The sequence below is a fragment of the Nyctibius grandis genome, chromosome 15 (genome assembly GCF_013368605.1).
Source record: "Nyctibius grandis isolate bNycGra1 chromosome 15, bNycGra1.pri, whole genome shotgun sequence".
In the NCBI taxonomy this organism is placed as follows: Eukaryota; Metazoa; Chordata; class Aves; order Nyctibiiformes; family Nyctibiidae; genus Nyctibius; species Nyctibius grandis.
The window spans coordinates 11,173,290-11,186,289 of NC_090672.1; the positions used below are offsets into that span (position 1 = coordinate 11,173,290).

General features: G+C 47.5%; 1 protein-coding gene across 1 annotated transcript in view; it reads left to right on the plus strand.

Moving 5' to 3' along the window:
• The window catches only part of MAP2K6 (mitogen-activated protein kinase kinase 6), a 53,550-nt gene extending 40,914 nt beyond the window's left edge, over nt 1-12,636 (plus strand). The window contains exon 12 of the mRNA XM_068413617.1: nt 1,215-12,636. Coding sequence (XP_068269718.1) covers nt 1,215-1,292 — 78 coding nt within the window. The 3' untranslated portion in view covers nt 1,293-12,636. The remainder of the gene's footprint in view (nt 1-1,214) is intronic.
• The last annotated feature ends 364 nt before the right edge of the window (nt 12,637-13,000 follow it).

Below are 13,000 nucleotides of genomic sequence, written 5' to 3' on the forward strand. Positions count from 1 at the left end.
GCTCAGAGCTCCCTCTTTATTCACTGAGTAGCTTTCTGCTCAAGCCCTCCTTGGAAAGTCTCTTTTCTTTGCTCCTCTTCTTCTTCCACTTGGCTGCTGCCATTGAAATAGCCAACACTCAGGGACTGAGGTGGGGGGCACCTTCGAAAAACCCTGAAAACCCCAAATTGTCTTTAAAAATCTGATTTGAAATGAGAGGGTCAGGAGTCAAACCGAGCTCCCCCAGCCTGCGTATGGGAAGCACAACAGCGTTTTGCACAGAGCAGAGGTCACCTCTGAGCCCTGCAGGTCCCCAGCTGCCTTTGGGTTTTCTTTGACACTCTCCATACAAATAAATACAATTAACTGCCAGGACAGTGGGTGTCAAGCAGTGTTTGGTGATTTCAGGTGGAAGTTGGCTGATCTCAGTTGACGTGTTGCAGCCCACGGTAGCAAACCGAGTCGCTGGTGCTAGCGGAGAGGGGCTTTGCTGTTGCTGTCAGGGGGCATTTGGTTGTGTTTTTTATTTCTTACACATATTTTTCCGTTTGTGCTGAAATGTAGGCAAGATTTTCTGGCAGGATGTCTTCCCATGTTGGTCACGATTAAGTAGTTAAACATACAGCTGCGGATGGCGTTCCAGCCGGGATGGCTTTCCTCTTTGCGGTGGTTAGGGGTAGAGTAGCCATCTCGTGCTGCGAGTATGAGCAATCGCAGGGAAGAAATGAGACTCAAAAGTCACTGGAGGGTAAATACACAGATAAAGCAGGAAGCTGAGGGAAAACACACTGCAGTCAGCCTTCCTACAAGGTTTTCCTTGCTCCCGTTGGAGCTGGTGCGCGGTGGGGTGGGTAACCACGGCTCAGGAGGAGCACGTCTCCTCCCGGGGCACGCAGAGCTGCAAGCCAGCATGTGCTGAAGGGCATGGTGTGCTAGAGATGGAAGCAGGGTTTTTTACTACTTGCCGTTGCTTCGAGAGCAGCCCAGCTCGGCCATCCCAGCCAGGGCAGGGTTTAGAGGGAATCCGAGAGGGCAGCACAGACCTGCAGCCTTCATGAAGTGGCCCCTCGGGCTTCCTGACTTGCCTCAGCTGCAGAACGTGGAAAGCCCAATATTATGATGCTAGCAACAAAACCTTTTTCACTGTCTAGAAGATTGTCTGAAAAGCTTTTAGGTTTTGTCCTCGGCGTTGTGAATAATAAACTTCTCTATTTTTTCTGTCTTTTCTTTCCCAGCAACATCCTTTCTTCACCCTGCACGAATCCAAAGAGACAGACGTCGCCTCTTTTGTCAAACTCATCCTGGGAGACTGAGAACTGGACTTGTAAATTAATTGCCCTTCTGTGGACTGGTGGGTGCAGGGGAGGGGCGCGTGGCAGGACTTGTCATGAAAGCACCAACAGAAAGTCGCCGTGTTTTGTTTTGTTTTGTTTTTATTCTGAGAAACCCTCGCCTCGCCGAAGTTTTTAAAAGGGTCCTTTGGTATCCATAGTGACATAGAACGAGCTGGTTAGTGAAATGAATTTTAATAAGGTTGGTAACCTTAAAACGAAAACAAAACAAAAAAAAATTTTAAAAGAGTGATTTACATATTTAATGACAGTCGAAGTCCCTCTTCCTAACTTTCTCCTCATCCCCCTTCCCTTCCCCCTGAACCAGAAATTGCTTTGTCATGGTAATAGGTGCTATGGTAGTCATGAAGTTGTATGTAGATTTATATTTTGTCCCTTCCATTATTTTAATATTTATGTTAAGTGCTTGATGGAATAGATTTCTGTTTTATATGAGGATGAATGCGTGGTGACGATGATGATGCTAAATGAGGCCACAGCAAGCAATAGTTGTGGGGCTTTGCTGGGGAAAAGGTGTCAAAGGAAAAGAGGAAGAGGAGAAGTGTCTATGTTGTGGAAAATATTTAATGTGCATCGTACAAAAGAACTTATAAACAAGGATCTCAGCTCAGCTACACGAGCTGCTTTCACAGGCAGGTGTGAGGCAGCATCACTGTAAGGGAGGGAGGCCCCAGCGTCCCCTCCTGCCCCGGGACAGCCCCTGCCCTGCATCCCACCGACTTACTCTGCTATTTTGGGCATGTAGTGAGGTCTGGAGTGGGAAGACATTGCTGGGATAGTGTCTGGGACAAAAGCCCCAGAGGGAAATAGATTGACAGAGAAGTTGCACAAAGATCAGGAGGAGGCTGCAGCAGTCAGTCCCCACCTGCCCGCGAGCCCAGCAGCATCTGGGGCTCCCTTGGGCTGGGGATGAGCTGCTTTGGGCCTAAAAGGGAGTTCCTCTCTCCTTCTCCACATGGGAAAGGGTAACAGTCTGCATAGCACAACACCTGTGAAAAATGGGCTATCTCAGTGCGAGTTTCCAGGGCTCTCGGCCCTGCGTCGGCAGCAATCCCTCCGTGCTTGCCCACAGGCTTTGGGAGTACTAGCGAGCTCCCCTGGAGCCTCTGCCGGCGTGCGGCCTGGGCCGTGTCCAGCTGTGCTCGGGATGCTGAAGGCAGCCAGGAGCACTGGGCTCCAGCACGGGCTGCAGGTGTCCCCTGCGAGAGCTGCAGCCTGGGAAACCACGCAGGGAAACCACAGCCCACCCGTACCAGGAGCTCGTTGCTGTTGGCTGGGTCCTCAGAGGAAAGCTGCTAGCCAAGGGCAGGAGCGTGGGGACTGTCAGGGTGGGAGGGGAAGACAGCAGATCACGCTGCTTTTAGGTAACGTGGTCACTGTCTAGAGAAAGGGGGGACTGTGCACTGCAAGGTGTTGCTGTGAGTCTGGAGCAAGGCCACTGGCTCCAGATTGACACTGGTTTGACTGAGCCAAACCTGCATAGCTGCCTCACTCGGCTATGAGGTCCTTTGCCTTTGCCCGTGGCTCCTTCCCCCGGCCCTGTGAAGGAGCGTGCCTGTGTGTGTGGCTGCACCGGAGTGTGCACGTGTGCCTTGTGCCCCTCCACATGCTTCCCTTCCCCGTCTGTTGCTTCAGCACAGACTCTCAGAGTCAAATCCCACCTAGAAGCATGCCTTGCTCTATAATATTTAAGTTGTGGAGGATGTAATTCAGCCTGGGATCCAGTTTAGTCACTGTTGGTGCAGGTTGGGCTTCTGGACTAGCCTGAGCAGCTGTTTGGGAAGCGATCCCTTGGAAGAGCTGATGGGGAGGGCAGTATTTAGAGCAGGGGTTCCCAAACGGTGGTACCTCTCGTGCTAGGGACATGCTGACCACTTTGAAGAGGTGCACATAGACACAGCCATGGCTGGCAGTGCCCGCAGAGGTGGCCGTGAACCCAAAAATAGTGCAGCATCGAAGGGGAGCATTGCTCATGAGGATTCATCGGTCCTTGTGCCCCTCAGCTGCAGAGCAGGGTGGCTTGAGGGGGGCTCGCAGGAGTCGGGGTGCAGGGGTTTCCTTGCTGCGAAGAGCTCATGGGTCATGCAGACTTTGGGAAGAGCCCACGTTCCTCAGCCCGCGTTTCCCAAGCCTGCCTGGCCCTTGGTAATGATAAGCTCCATAGTCGAGGGGAACCTTTCAGGTTGCATTTTGTTGCGGATGAAACACAAGGATGTTTTACTTCGCAGTGTAATTTTAAGAGGCCTCGCATGGCTCATAATCTGCCCTCTCATATTCCATGGTGTGTGTGTGTGTTTTCTCTCTCTCACTTTCTCACAGTCGCAGAGCTGTTTTGATTGATTGTCCTCAGCTGCAGCTAAAAGTCCAGCCAGCCAGTTTATAGAGTTGGTTCCAGCATCAATTCTCGCTTTGAAAAACATGACATTTAAAACCACCCTCTGGTTTTCCTACATATGGATCTGACGCTTTTGTTAAAGATTCTTTTTGCCGCTTTTCTCCTGGAATATAAGTCTCATTTGGACACCACATCTCCTTGACCTCAGAGCACCTTTATTTCAGTGCCATTGTAATTGACAGGTTGAATTTATGAGATACTGTCCAAGTTCAGTATTAATAGCAGATATTAATGTCACCAGCGTTTTCCAATAGAAAATTAATGTCAGTGTTGTCTGCAGCTAGTAACCCTCTAAAATGATTCCTACATGCCTCAACACTACATGCTGAGTGCTTTCTTTTATGCTTTTTGCTCTTGCAGTGCTTGGGCCGTCTAATCCCTTTGTTTTAATGACATTACAATAGGGCATGCAACAAATCACTGCACTTCCCTCCTGATTCTCCATGACTTTGTTCCTTTAAAAGTCATTTGCGTCAGCCCAGAGTAAGTGTGAATCCGTGTGACCGGTGTGAATGAAAACAGTGATCCGAGTGATCACCACTGCGGAAGGTAGTTATGGCAGGAGAGAAATGCAGAGGCTGGCTGGCTGTCCCTGCATCCCTCGTGGCACGTGTGGACACAAAGCTTGGCCTGACCCAGGATTTTCTTAGAGAGAAGCCTGAGCTGGTGGCCTCGGCACAGGGAGGAGAGCCAGGGACTCCTGTGTGCTTAAAACCTCTGAAAACATGCTGGGCTACAAGATGAAAATCAGACTCTTCTTTTTCATTTGACTGTAACCTCTGTGAAGATGAAAAGCCCTTGGTCAGTGCTCAGAACTTTGCTTGGCCAAAGAAACCATGCCTGTCCTAGACAACCCTCTGCTCATGATTTCTGGGACATTAAGCCTTTCCCAACAACTGTGCCCCCTGAACAGCCAAGGTGTTAAGGCTTAAAGCTCTGCTTCAAAAAGCTCTTTTGTTTTCAGACTGCACAGGACTCTGGGCAGCATGTTAGATTATCCTGAACTGGGATTTTTAAACTGCAAAAGGAGCAGGTCTTGTGCCATTGATCTGGAACAAACCAAAACCACACTAGGGAGAGGAGAGGAGAGAAAAGCTGCTTGGAGCTCAGCACTGAGCTGTGACCTGGACCAGCTGTGTGAATTAATTCCAGCACAGTTTAGCCATTTGCAAGGCAGGGAGGGCCTCTCCGCTCCGCCACAGGCAGTAGTTATCGGACTGCATGAAAGACGCACAGCCCATCCCTGGAGCCGGCAACAGGAGACCACTGGGGCATGATGTTCATCCTCTTTTTTCCTCCACCATACAGCTCCTGATGTTCCTGCAGCCTCCTGGACACTTGAGGCCTTGGCATTGCTAGAGCTCTTGAAGTGTTGCTGGCAGGAGAGCTATTTTCCGGGTCCTCGAGAGCCCACTGGTCCCTTGAGCTTGAAAGAGCAGTTGGAGGGCATTTGCTGGTTACTGGTTTTAAACACCAGGTTCGTGCTGCTGCAGTGGGTGAAATGCACATCTTTTCTGGAGTTTTTCCAGGTGTACAAAACTTTACACAGATATCTATGTACTGTATTTCTGCATTTTTCCTGACTTTTTTCGGGTTTACCTGTGACGAAGGAGGCATTTCTGACTTGTTAAAGAGGTGGGAACACCATTTCTGGAGGCAGCTGGCCTCCCCTGTGTGATGGAAGGGGCAGTTGGTGGGTCACTACTCAGAAAGAGCTCTAAAAAAAAGATACCACGGTTGAGCTCCCAGGTCTTCAGCAGGTGCAGAGGGAGGTGGCTCTGTGCCTGTTGGGTCAGTGCTGGCTGCACCTTGTCTTGGTGGGAAGGGACTGCCAGGCCCTTCGCCCGTGCAGCGGAGCAGTGCCTGGTGCTGAGGGCAGAGACACCGGCATGCACAGCCTTTAGCTGGGATTTCTCCATGTTTGCTGCAAGCTAAGTAGGTACCTTCACATTTCCCTTCTTTCTAGACATTTTGGAAGAGGAAATCCTGCTCGGTCAATGCAGCATTGCTTTAGTGGCTGGTCTGATGTAGTTCAGACAAGGTTCCCACCAGCTCCCTTGTTTAATAGACCTCTTTTTTTATTAAAAACAAAACCCAAACTCCTCTCTCAGAAAAGCCAGCCAAGATGCTCTTTTTTTTCCTCTCTTCCATCTTGTTCCTCTTAGAGGAACTTTGGGAGCCCGTCTTGGTGCTTTCACTCTTTCGCATGCCAAAGATTGCTACATCCCTCTTAGTTACGCTCCTGCCAAACCAGATCTTATAGTCTTGCCTCAAAAAATCATCCACTTCCCTGCTCCTTGGGGTTCCTTTTGTTGCTGTTGCTTTTTCATTGAATTTCCTCATGTTTATTGACATGTCTATTGTTGAGCTTCCTGGACACATGCAGCTCTCTTTTTCGGATGCAGAGAAAGACAAATAGTTGCCTTCACTGGATCTGCCCCTGCTGTTGGGGAAATACTGTTAGTGATATGATTCCTACAGATGGGGATGAGTCTCATTTAGAGCTAGGGTCATGGAGGGTGTAAACTGGCATTGCTCCATTGACTTGGCTGGAATAAGGCCAGTTTTGTCCAGCTGAGAATCTGTCCTTAGTGTCTAAACAGTTATTACACACTAATAAAGATTAATGATTGTAAATCCCCACGGATTATACATAAAATGGCAAGTTTTACTCATTAATCTTTATTGCCATATTATAGCTGTTTATGTTAGAGGAGTTGTCTCTGTTCTGAACATGTACTTAGGCGGTGAGGGTTGAGCACGGGGGAGATGAAGGGTGGACAAAACAGACCAGATGTCCACGTGTTTTACAGTCTGTGTCCTCCCCCCAAGTTGCTTGTTTCCTTGAAAGCCGTTAACCAGCAGCAAAGGATGTATCACAGAGCTTTGTCTGCTTCGCTGGCCTCTGGCTGAGCTATAAAATCCAGATTGTTTCTGGTGAGAAGGGATCAGATCTCCTAATTAATATTTCAGCTCAGCCTTTAGTAGAGCAGATGGATAATATGAAATTTGACATGCGCTCTGGCAGGCCAGAGCTCTGCAGTGCAGTGAGATTCGTTCTCCCGGACTGTGGCTGGAAGAGATGCTTTCTGTGCAGTAGACAGCTGTGTTGCATGTTGAAAGGGCACTGCTCCTTCACATAACTCCACACCATAAAAGCAGTTGGATTTTGTTAATAAAGAGGGCCAGAAGAAGCTCAGTTGAATCTCAGCTTTTATGTATTTGCAGATGCATATAGACACAGCTAGGAGGTGGTGGTGCCAGTGGTCTGGGCACAAAGGTTTGTGTGCTGTATAAATGAAGAGGACTCTAAAGAGAGTGTAGTAAACTGCAAGGGTGGTTTTAATAGCACAGGGACAAGATGAGCCCTCTGACAGGCAGCTGGTGTCAATCCACTCTGCCAAGAAAGGTCTGGAGTTGATGGGGAAGGCTGGAGCAGGAGGAGACGGCAGAAGAGGCAGCCACAGACTCGATCGAGTACATAGCCTGGTGGGAGCAGCCTGTCTCCCCTTTCTCTTGCCACGTGCTCCTTCAGGCCCAGATTTGCAGGTGATAGGTTTGCTCACAAGTCCCACATTGTCACTGCATCCCCACTTCCAGCAAGAGAAACAAAATCTAAAACCCAAAAGAAACTCACAGGGGAAACCTGCAAGTGCGCTGATGCCTGTGGCCTGCGCGTGGCCTTGTGTGTTGCTGCTGCCCCTGCCGAGCTCGTCAGTGAGATTCAGAGGTTGGGGAGAGCATGGGAAAAGCCTCTGTGGCTGAGAAAGAAGAGGGCAAACGTTTTAAGGTGGTCTGTAACTAGCCTAATGGTGGAAATACCTAATTTACAAGCCACAGGGGTAAATGGATTCTTCAGGGGCCTGTGCAGCCGGCAGTGCCCTTCCACTGGGAGCCATTTTGGCTGCGTGACATTTATTACACGGGCTCCTTTAGTGCGCTCCTGCATTGCTAGAAAGCTCTTCGCCTCCGTCGACACCTTACGTCTCAGTCACCTTTACATTTTGTATTTTGCTATCTGGGATTTTACTCGCAGCCTTTTTTCTAGGCGGTTGGTCAGGGAAGGCAAGGGAAAGGGGCCTCCGCCAGCTCTCCGCAGAGAGAGGGAGCAGCCAGGGGCTCGCTACCCTGCACGTATCCAGCCGAGCTGAGAGCTTCTCCTTTCATGCTTCGCTGCCGTTGCATTAAAAATCCCTTTCTGGAAGTGGAGCAGCTCTGGAGTGGCAGCAGCCTCCCTCCAAGGCGGCTCGCCCTTGCCGGCAGCCGGGCTGCAGGATGGGCCGCGTTTTCTTCCTCGAAAGGCTCTTGGTTTTCTCTAAATGATGGGGCAAAAGTCCAGCGGCTGCGAGGTGCTGCGAGGATAAGCTGGGAAAAGCTTGGAAGCATCTTAAACGCTCTGGAAATAGAGATGGAAATCTCAGAAGATCAGACGTCTTTCGGCAATTTCCAAAGCTGTGTGGTTTTAGACAGACCTGAAAACCCTTCCTAGAAGTTTATTTCAGGGTATTTTGATATACTACTTTCGCTTTTGGGCCTAGCTAAATCCAGGAAACTCAGAATAGTGTAATTTTAAAATAAAGAGTGAACACACCCCAAGTATTACTGAACCGATCAGGAAAGTTTCTGTTTGGTTTCTCTTACAGGAATAATTCAGGCCAGCTCAGGGTTTATCCTAATTCATTCTGAGTCTGCCCCAGATAATTATTCTTTTTGAGAAAAGGAGAGATCAGACCATGGTCTTTCCAAAACACCGTGACCTGTCACGCAAGGGTACGCACCAAATCGTGCCAGAAGGCGGATGGAGATAAGTGCTACAGTGAGAGGCGGCCAGCGTCTGATGGCTGGGAAGAGCAGCCTGGCAGCAAGCATGCCCATGGCCTCCAAGAACATAGGTAGATACGGTTTCCCCAGGGATTGTGTGATGGAGGCATCAGGGTCTGCCACGTCTCGTTTTTTTTCACTCTAGTAAAGAACGTTCAGCCATCTCAAGAGTGTCCTGGAACAATATCTGAAAGCCTTCAGTATTTCTCAGCTCAGTTGTATGTTTTTTTTCAGGACGGATACTGTGAAAAGTCAGGAAGGGCCAGGTGTCCTTGATTTACGCAGCCACAGTGAAGAGATGTAGATTAAGTGCCTCATAAGAGCCAAAAAGGTATGTTTAAAGATAAGTTACAGTCTCCGTTGTAGCTGTTAAGTCAGGATCAAATTTTCACATAGATAGGTGCAGCTGCAGAGCTCTCCATCCACATCCAGCCCAGATTTAGTCGTGAGTCTTGCACAAATACCTAATAGCATGGACCGTGCCATTTGGTGGGCTCCTGGCAGACTGAGGCTCTACAGGCAGAAAAAAGCCTGGCTCACAATGCAGTATTGCCAAAACCAGGATGTGGCTCCAAACATTTCCTATGTAATCTATGTATGAAGTGAATTTCCAGAGCTCTGCCACCATTTTGTTTCCTCCATAACTGTGAAACGAGCAGCTTGTGCTTGGTGACAGCTGTCCCTGTGCCAGTGGGGCTGCTGGAAATTGTCACAACATACATACAAAATAAGTTGGAATTTTGCATTTATTTTTTAATAGCAATACATTGAGTGGAAGCTGCTAAATGTAGTTTCTTGCAAACTGGAAATATGTTGGAGTAAGACTTGTCATTTCTCTAGAAAAAAATAGCTGTCTAAAAATGTCCAAAATCTTCAATTTAAGGAATTACAGTTTTATTGGCAAAGATCCATGTTTAGCATCAAAATACATGAAATTTCTAGAGTTTCTGTCTTAAGGTGTGAAATCTTTTTCTTCAGATGGTGGTAAATTTCTAACAAGGGTATTTCTACATACTTTCAGCTAGAAAAAATAAAAAAGATATGAGCACAATGGGCACAGGCAATGCACCTGTGTGTTTTGAACACATTAGAAAACAGAAGGCTTTCCAACCTGCTGTAATGCAAGTCCTTATTTTACTTTTTTTTTAGGATTTTTTTTTTACAGTAACATCATTTGTTTTATAACTGTGAAAGTCTCTGCTTTTCCTTACATGTGGAAGGCTGATTATTTCTTCCTATGTTCTTATTATTTATTATTTATCCATTTCTGGTACTAACCAAGATGTGCTGAAGGTATCTCCCAGCCTGCCGTCGAGCCACATGGAATCACTGTAGTATCTCCTAACAGCTGGGACAGCAAATGGCAGTAGATGGCTAATTATTATTTTAAATTATATTTATAGCAATTTAGATTTTCTTTTAGTGACCTGGTTTGCTCTAGAATTAGGGATGGGGATAAGGAATTTTTTTAAAAAAATTGCATTTTCCAGTTTTTCTTTGAACATCTTGGAGGCTTCTGAATAAACCTGCTCACTCTTTTTAATAGGAAAATCACCAGTTGGGTTGTAATTGTTCCTTCAAGAGGGGATTGACTAGCATCAGGGTTCAGTTTAACTGGTAAAAATGCTCTATGTCACAAGACCATTAACCAAAAGCGCACTGGAATTCTGAAAAATGATAATTGTCCACCGGAAAAATAAAATCTGCTTTGTGATGACCTTGGTTTGTCCAAGTCTCACGCCAGGCTTTTCTGTATCAAATTTGTGTGGAGTTTGCCTTTAGCCCTCGAGCCAGGGAGGCTCAAGCTTGCCAGGATGGCTTCGAAGCAGGGCTGAGGGCCACCCAGGCACCCTCTGGCCAAGCGTCTGCTCTGGGTACGGAGGACACGAGTCCTACAGCAATGATGGAGCAAGTAATGAATGGCTGTGTCTTGCTCTGTAAAAGATGTTGAGGTGAAATCCCATAAGCGTGACCTGTGTGAGACAAGCAGGACTGGGGGCTCAAAAACATCGGCTTTTTGTTCTTTTTATCCCCTTTCTCCTCTTTGCGAAGGTGCCTTGCTGCTCGACTGCTTCAGAAGCCTCCCCAGCCTTTCTGATAACGAATGCTGTGGTGCATCTGTTTTCAAACAGCTTGCATTGGTTTTCTGGTTTGTTTTTTCTTCCCCCTATGTACAAGAAATGTTGGGTAGCAGAATGTGGAATTCATTAGAAGTTCATAAAGCAGGGACCTCAGAAGGATGTGGGTATAAATGCTTTTCAGGCATCTGAGGTGAACTTTAAATGGAGCTTTGGCCCTCATTTACTTTCTGCTTTTCAAATACCATTTATGAGAAAGTGGAGCTGTCAAAGCCAGGCATGAACTTTGCCTTCTTTCAAATAACTTGTCTCAAAGTAAATTGTCAAAATGCACAAGAAACTTGTCTCAAACTAAATCCAGTAGCTCTACAAAGCTGGAAAAGTATGTGCATTACAGTGTGTGTATGTGTGTGTGTGTGTGCATGCGCGTGCACGTGGTGTGCATGGGTGGGTGGAGTAAGTACCATTTTGGAGATTAAAAAAACACAATGCAAGTGTTTTTAAAAAAGGCAATGTAAAATATTTATTTCTTGGCAAAAGTACATCAGACCACATCTCCCATCCTTTTAATTGCTTCGTGTTTGTTTTTGTTGTCTAAGTCTTTGCTGGCCTGTTTCCTCTGCAGTGCTCGTTGCTAATTAGCAGCCTGTAACCTCACACAACCCCTCTCGCAGCGAGGGAGCGCATGGCACGGGGGAGCTCATGGGAGCGCAGGCTCTGCGGCTCGTCAGGAGAAGCAGTGCTTCACATCGATGGGAGGAACAGCAGTATTAGATGAAAAGGCAGGACAATGCAATAGGAGCGATTTTCGATTTTTAGCCTTGTTGAGGAAACTCTGTCCTCCTGAGAATCGGAACTGCCCACATCCTAATGCAAGAGCCCAGATCATGGCTTTGGGGGAGGGTGGATTGGTCCAGATAGAAAGCTTTGAGAAAGGCTCTCCCTGCCTTGGCAAGTTCTTGTGAACACGTACTAGTGGTATATTTAAAAGAAATGAAGTGCTGTCATCTTCATGCAATGGCACCCAGGTTCTTGTCGGTGCTGGTTAAGGTCCCCTCAGGCTTCGCGCAGGGTTTTTAGCAGTGCAGAGTTGGTGGCCCGGAGGCAGTGCTGCCCCGCGCCGTGAGGAACCATCGCTCCGACCTCCTATTCCTGTCTGCAACCAGGCAAAATGTCATCAGTCAGATACTGCAAAGTTCACAGGGTCCTCCCTGCGCTCCGGGGTGCTTTGGTGGTTGCCTGGCTGCCGACCTGTACAGCTTCACGTCTGCTCTGTCTGAAACACTCATCTTAACCTGTGTCGTCTTCATTCATCTCAAAGCCGCTCCTTGTACTATGAAGATGATAAATAGTAGGAGACTGACAGTAGGACCGTTTGTGTAATGTTAGATAGGCTTTTATTTAATGTTGTTGTTACTTTAATGAGTTGCTTTTAGGATCCGTGTTGTACTGGATTAAGGATATTGGTGGAACAATTGAACTGGTATTCTTTAAGCCCGACTGCCCCAGATCCTTTCCCTCCACCCTCTTCATTAAAAAAAAAAAATTAGATTGGGAGAATATATTTAACTTGAAAAAACCCCCAAACCCTGCTGGTGGGATAAGTTAATCTTCTTGCCTATGCTTCAGTTTTACTTCTCAGGATATCCAAAGGTTTATCACTGCTGCTGAGAGAAGGGGACAATACACCTTTTTGAAACTTCAACCACTGTAACCGTTTCCCAGATGTGCGTGTGCGCGTGTGCGTGTGTGTGCGTGTTCAACTCAGCACCGTGTGTGTGTGTGTTCTGCTGAATATTGTGTGCATCTATGAAATGCTTCAAACAACTGCCTGGAAGTCAAAACCAACCACCTCTTTCCAGTCATATGTTTGCCGTGACTTTTCATAACCACACTTGAACTAGTGGTCTTGGATTAAATATTCAAAGAGCAGGGCATCTTTATAGCAATGGTATGTCAGTCAAATTAAGAAAAATGTACACAAAAATAAATAAATGAAATTTAAAAGTAACGTGCCGTCAGTCTACCTGTGTTTACCCAGTGGAAGTACTACCAGTTGTTGGGGGCACGCTCTGTCCTGCTTCTGCTGGTCATATGGGAGGTTGTTAAGGATCATCTTACTCGTAACAGCTTATCGTACATTGCTGAAAACTCAGGAATGCTCACGTTGCTCTACAGAAATAATTGTCAGTCTTTCTGCCGTTGGTTTTCCTTGCTGCGCTTCGGCTAGCGTGGCTGGCGAGAGCAGACGCATCCACATCCCGTCCAGCCCACATCAAAGGCACGAGCCCCGGCTCCCACCACGGCTCTGGCTGGTGTGATGAGAGGAGCCGGCTTCCTGCCCCCCCCCTCAAAAAAGCATCTTTCCAGCGGGG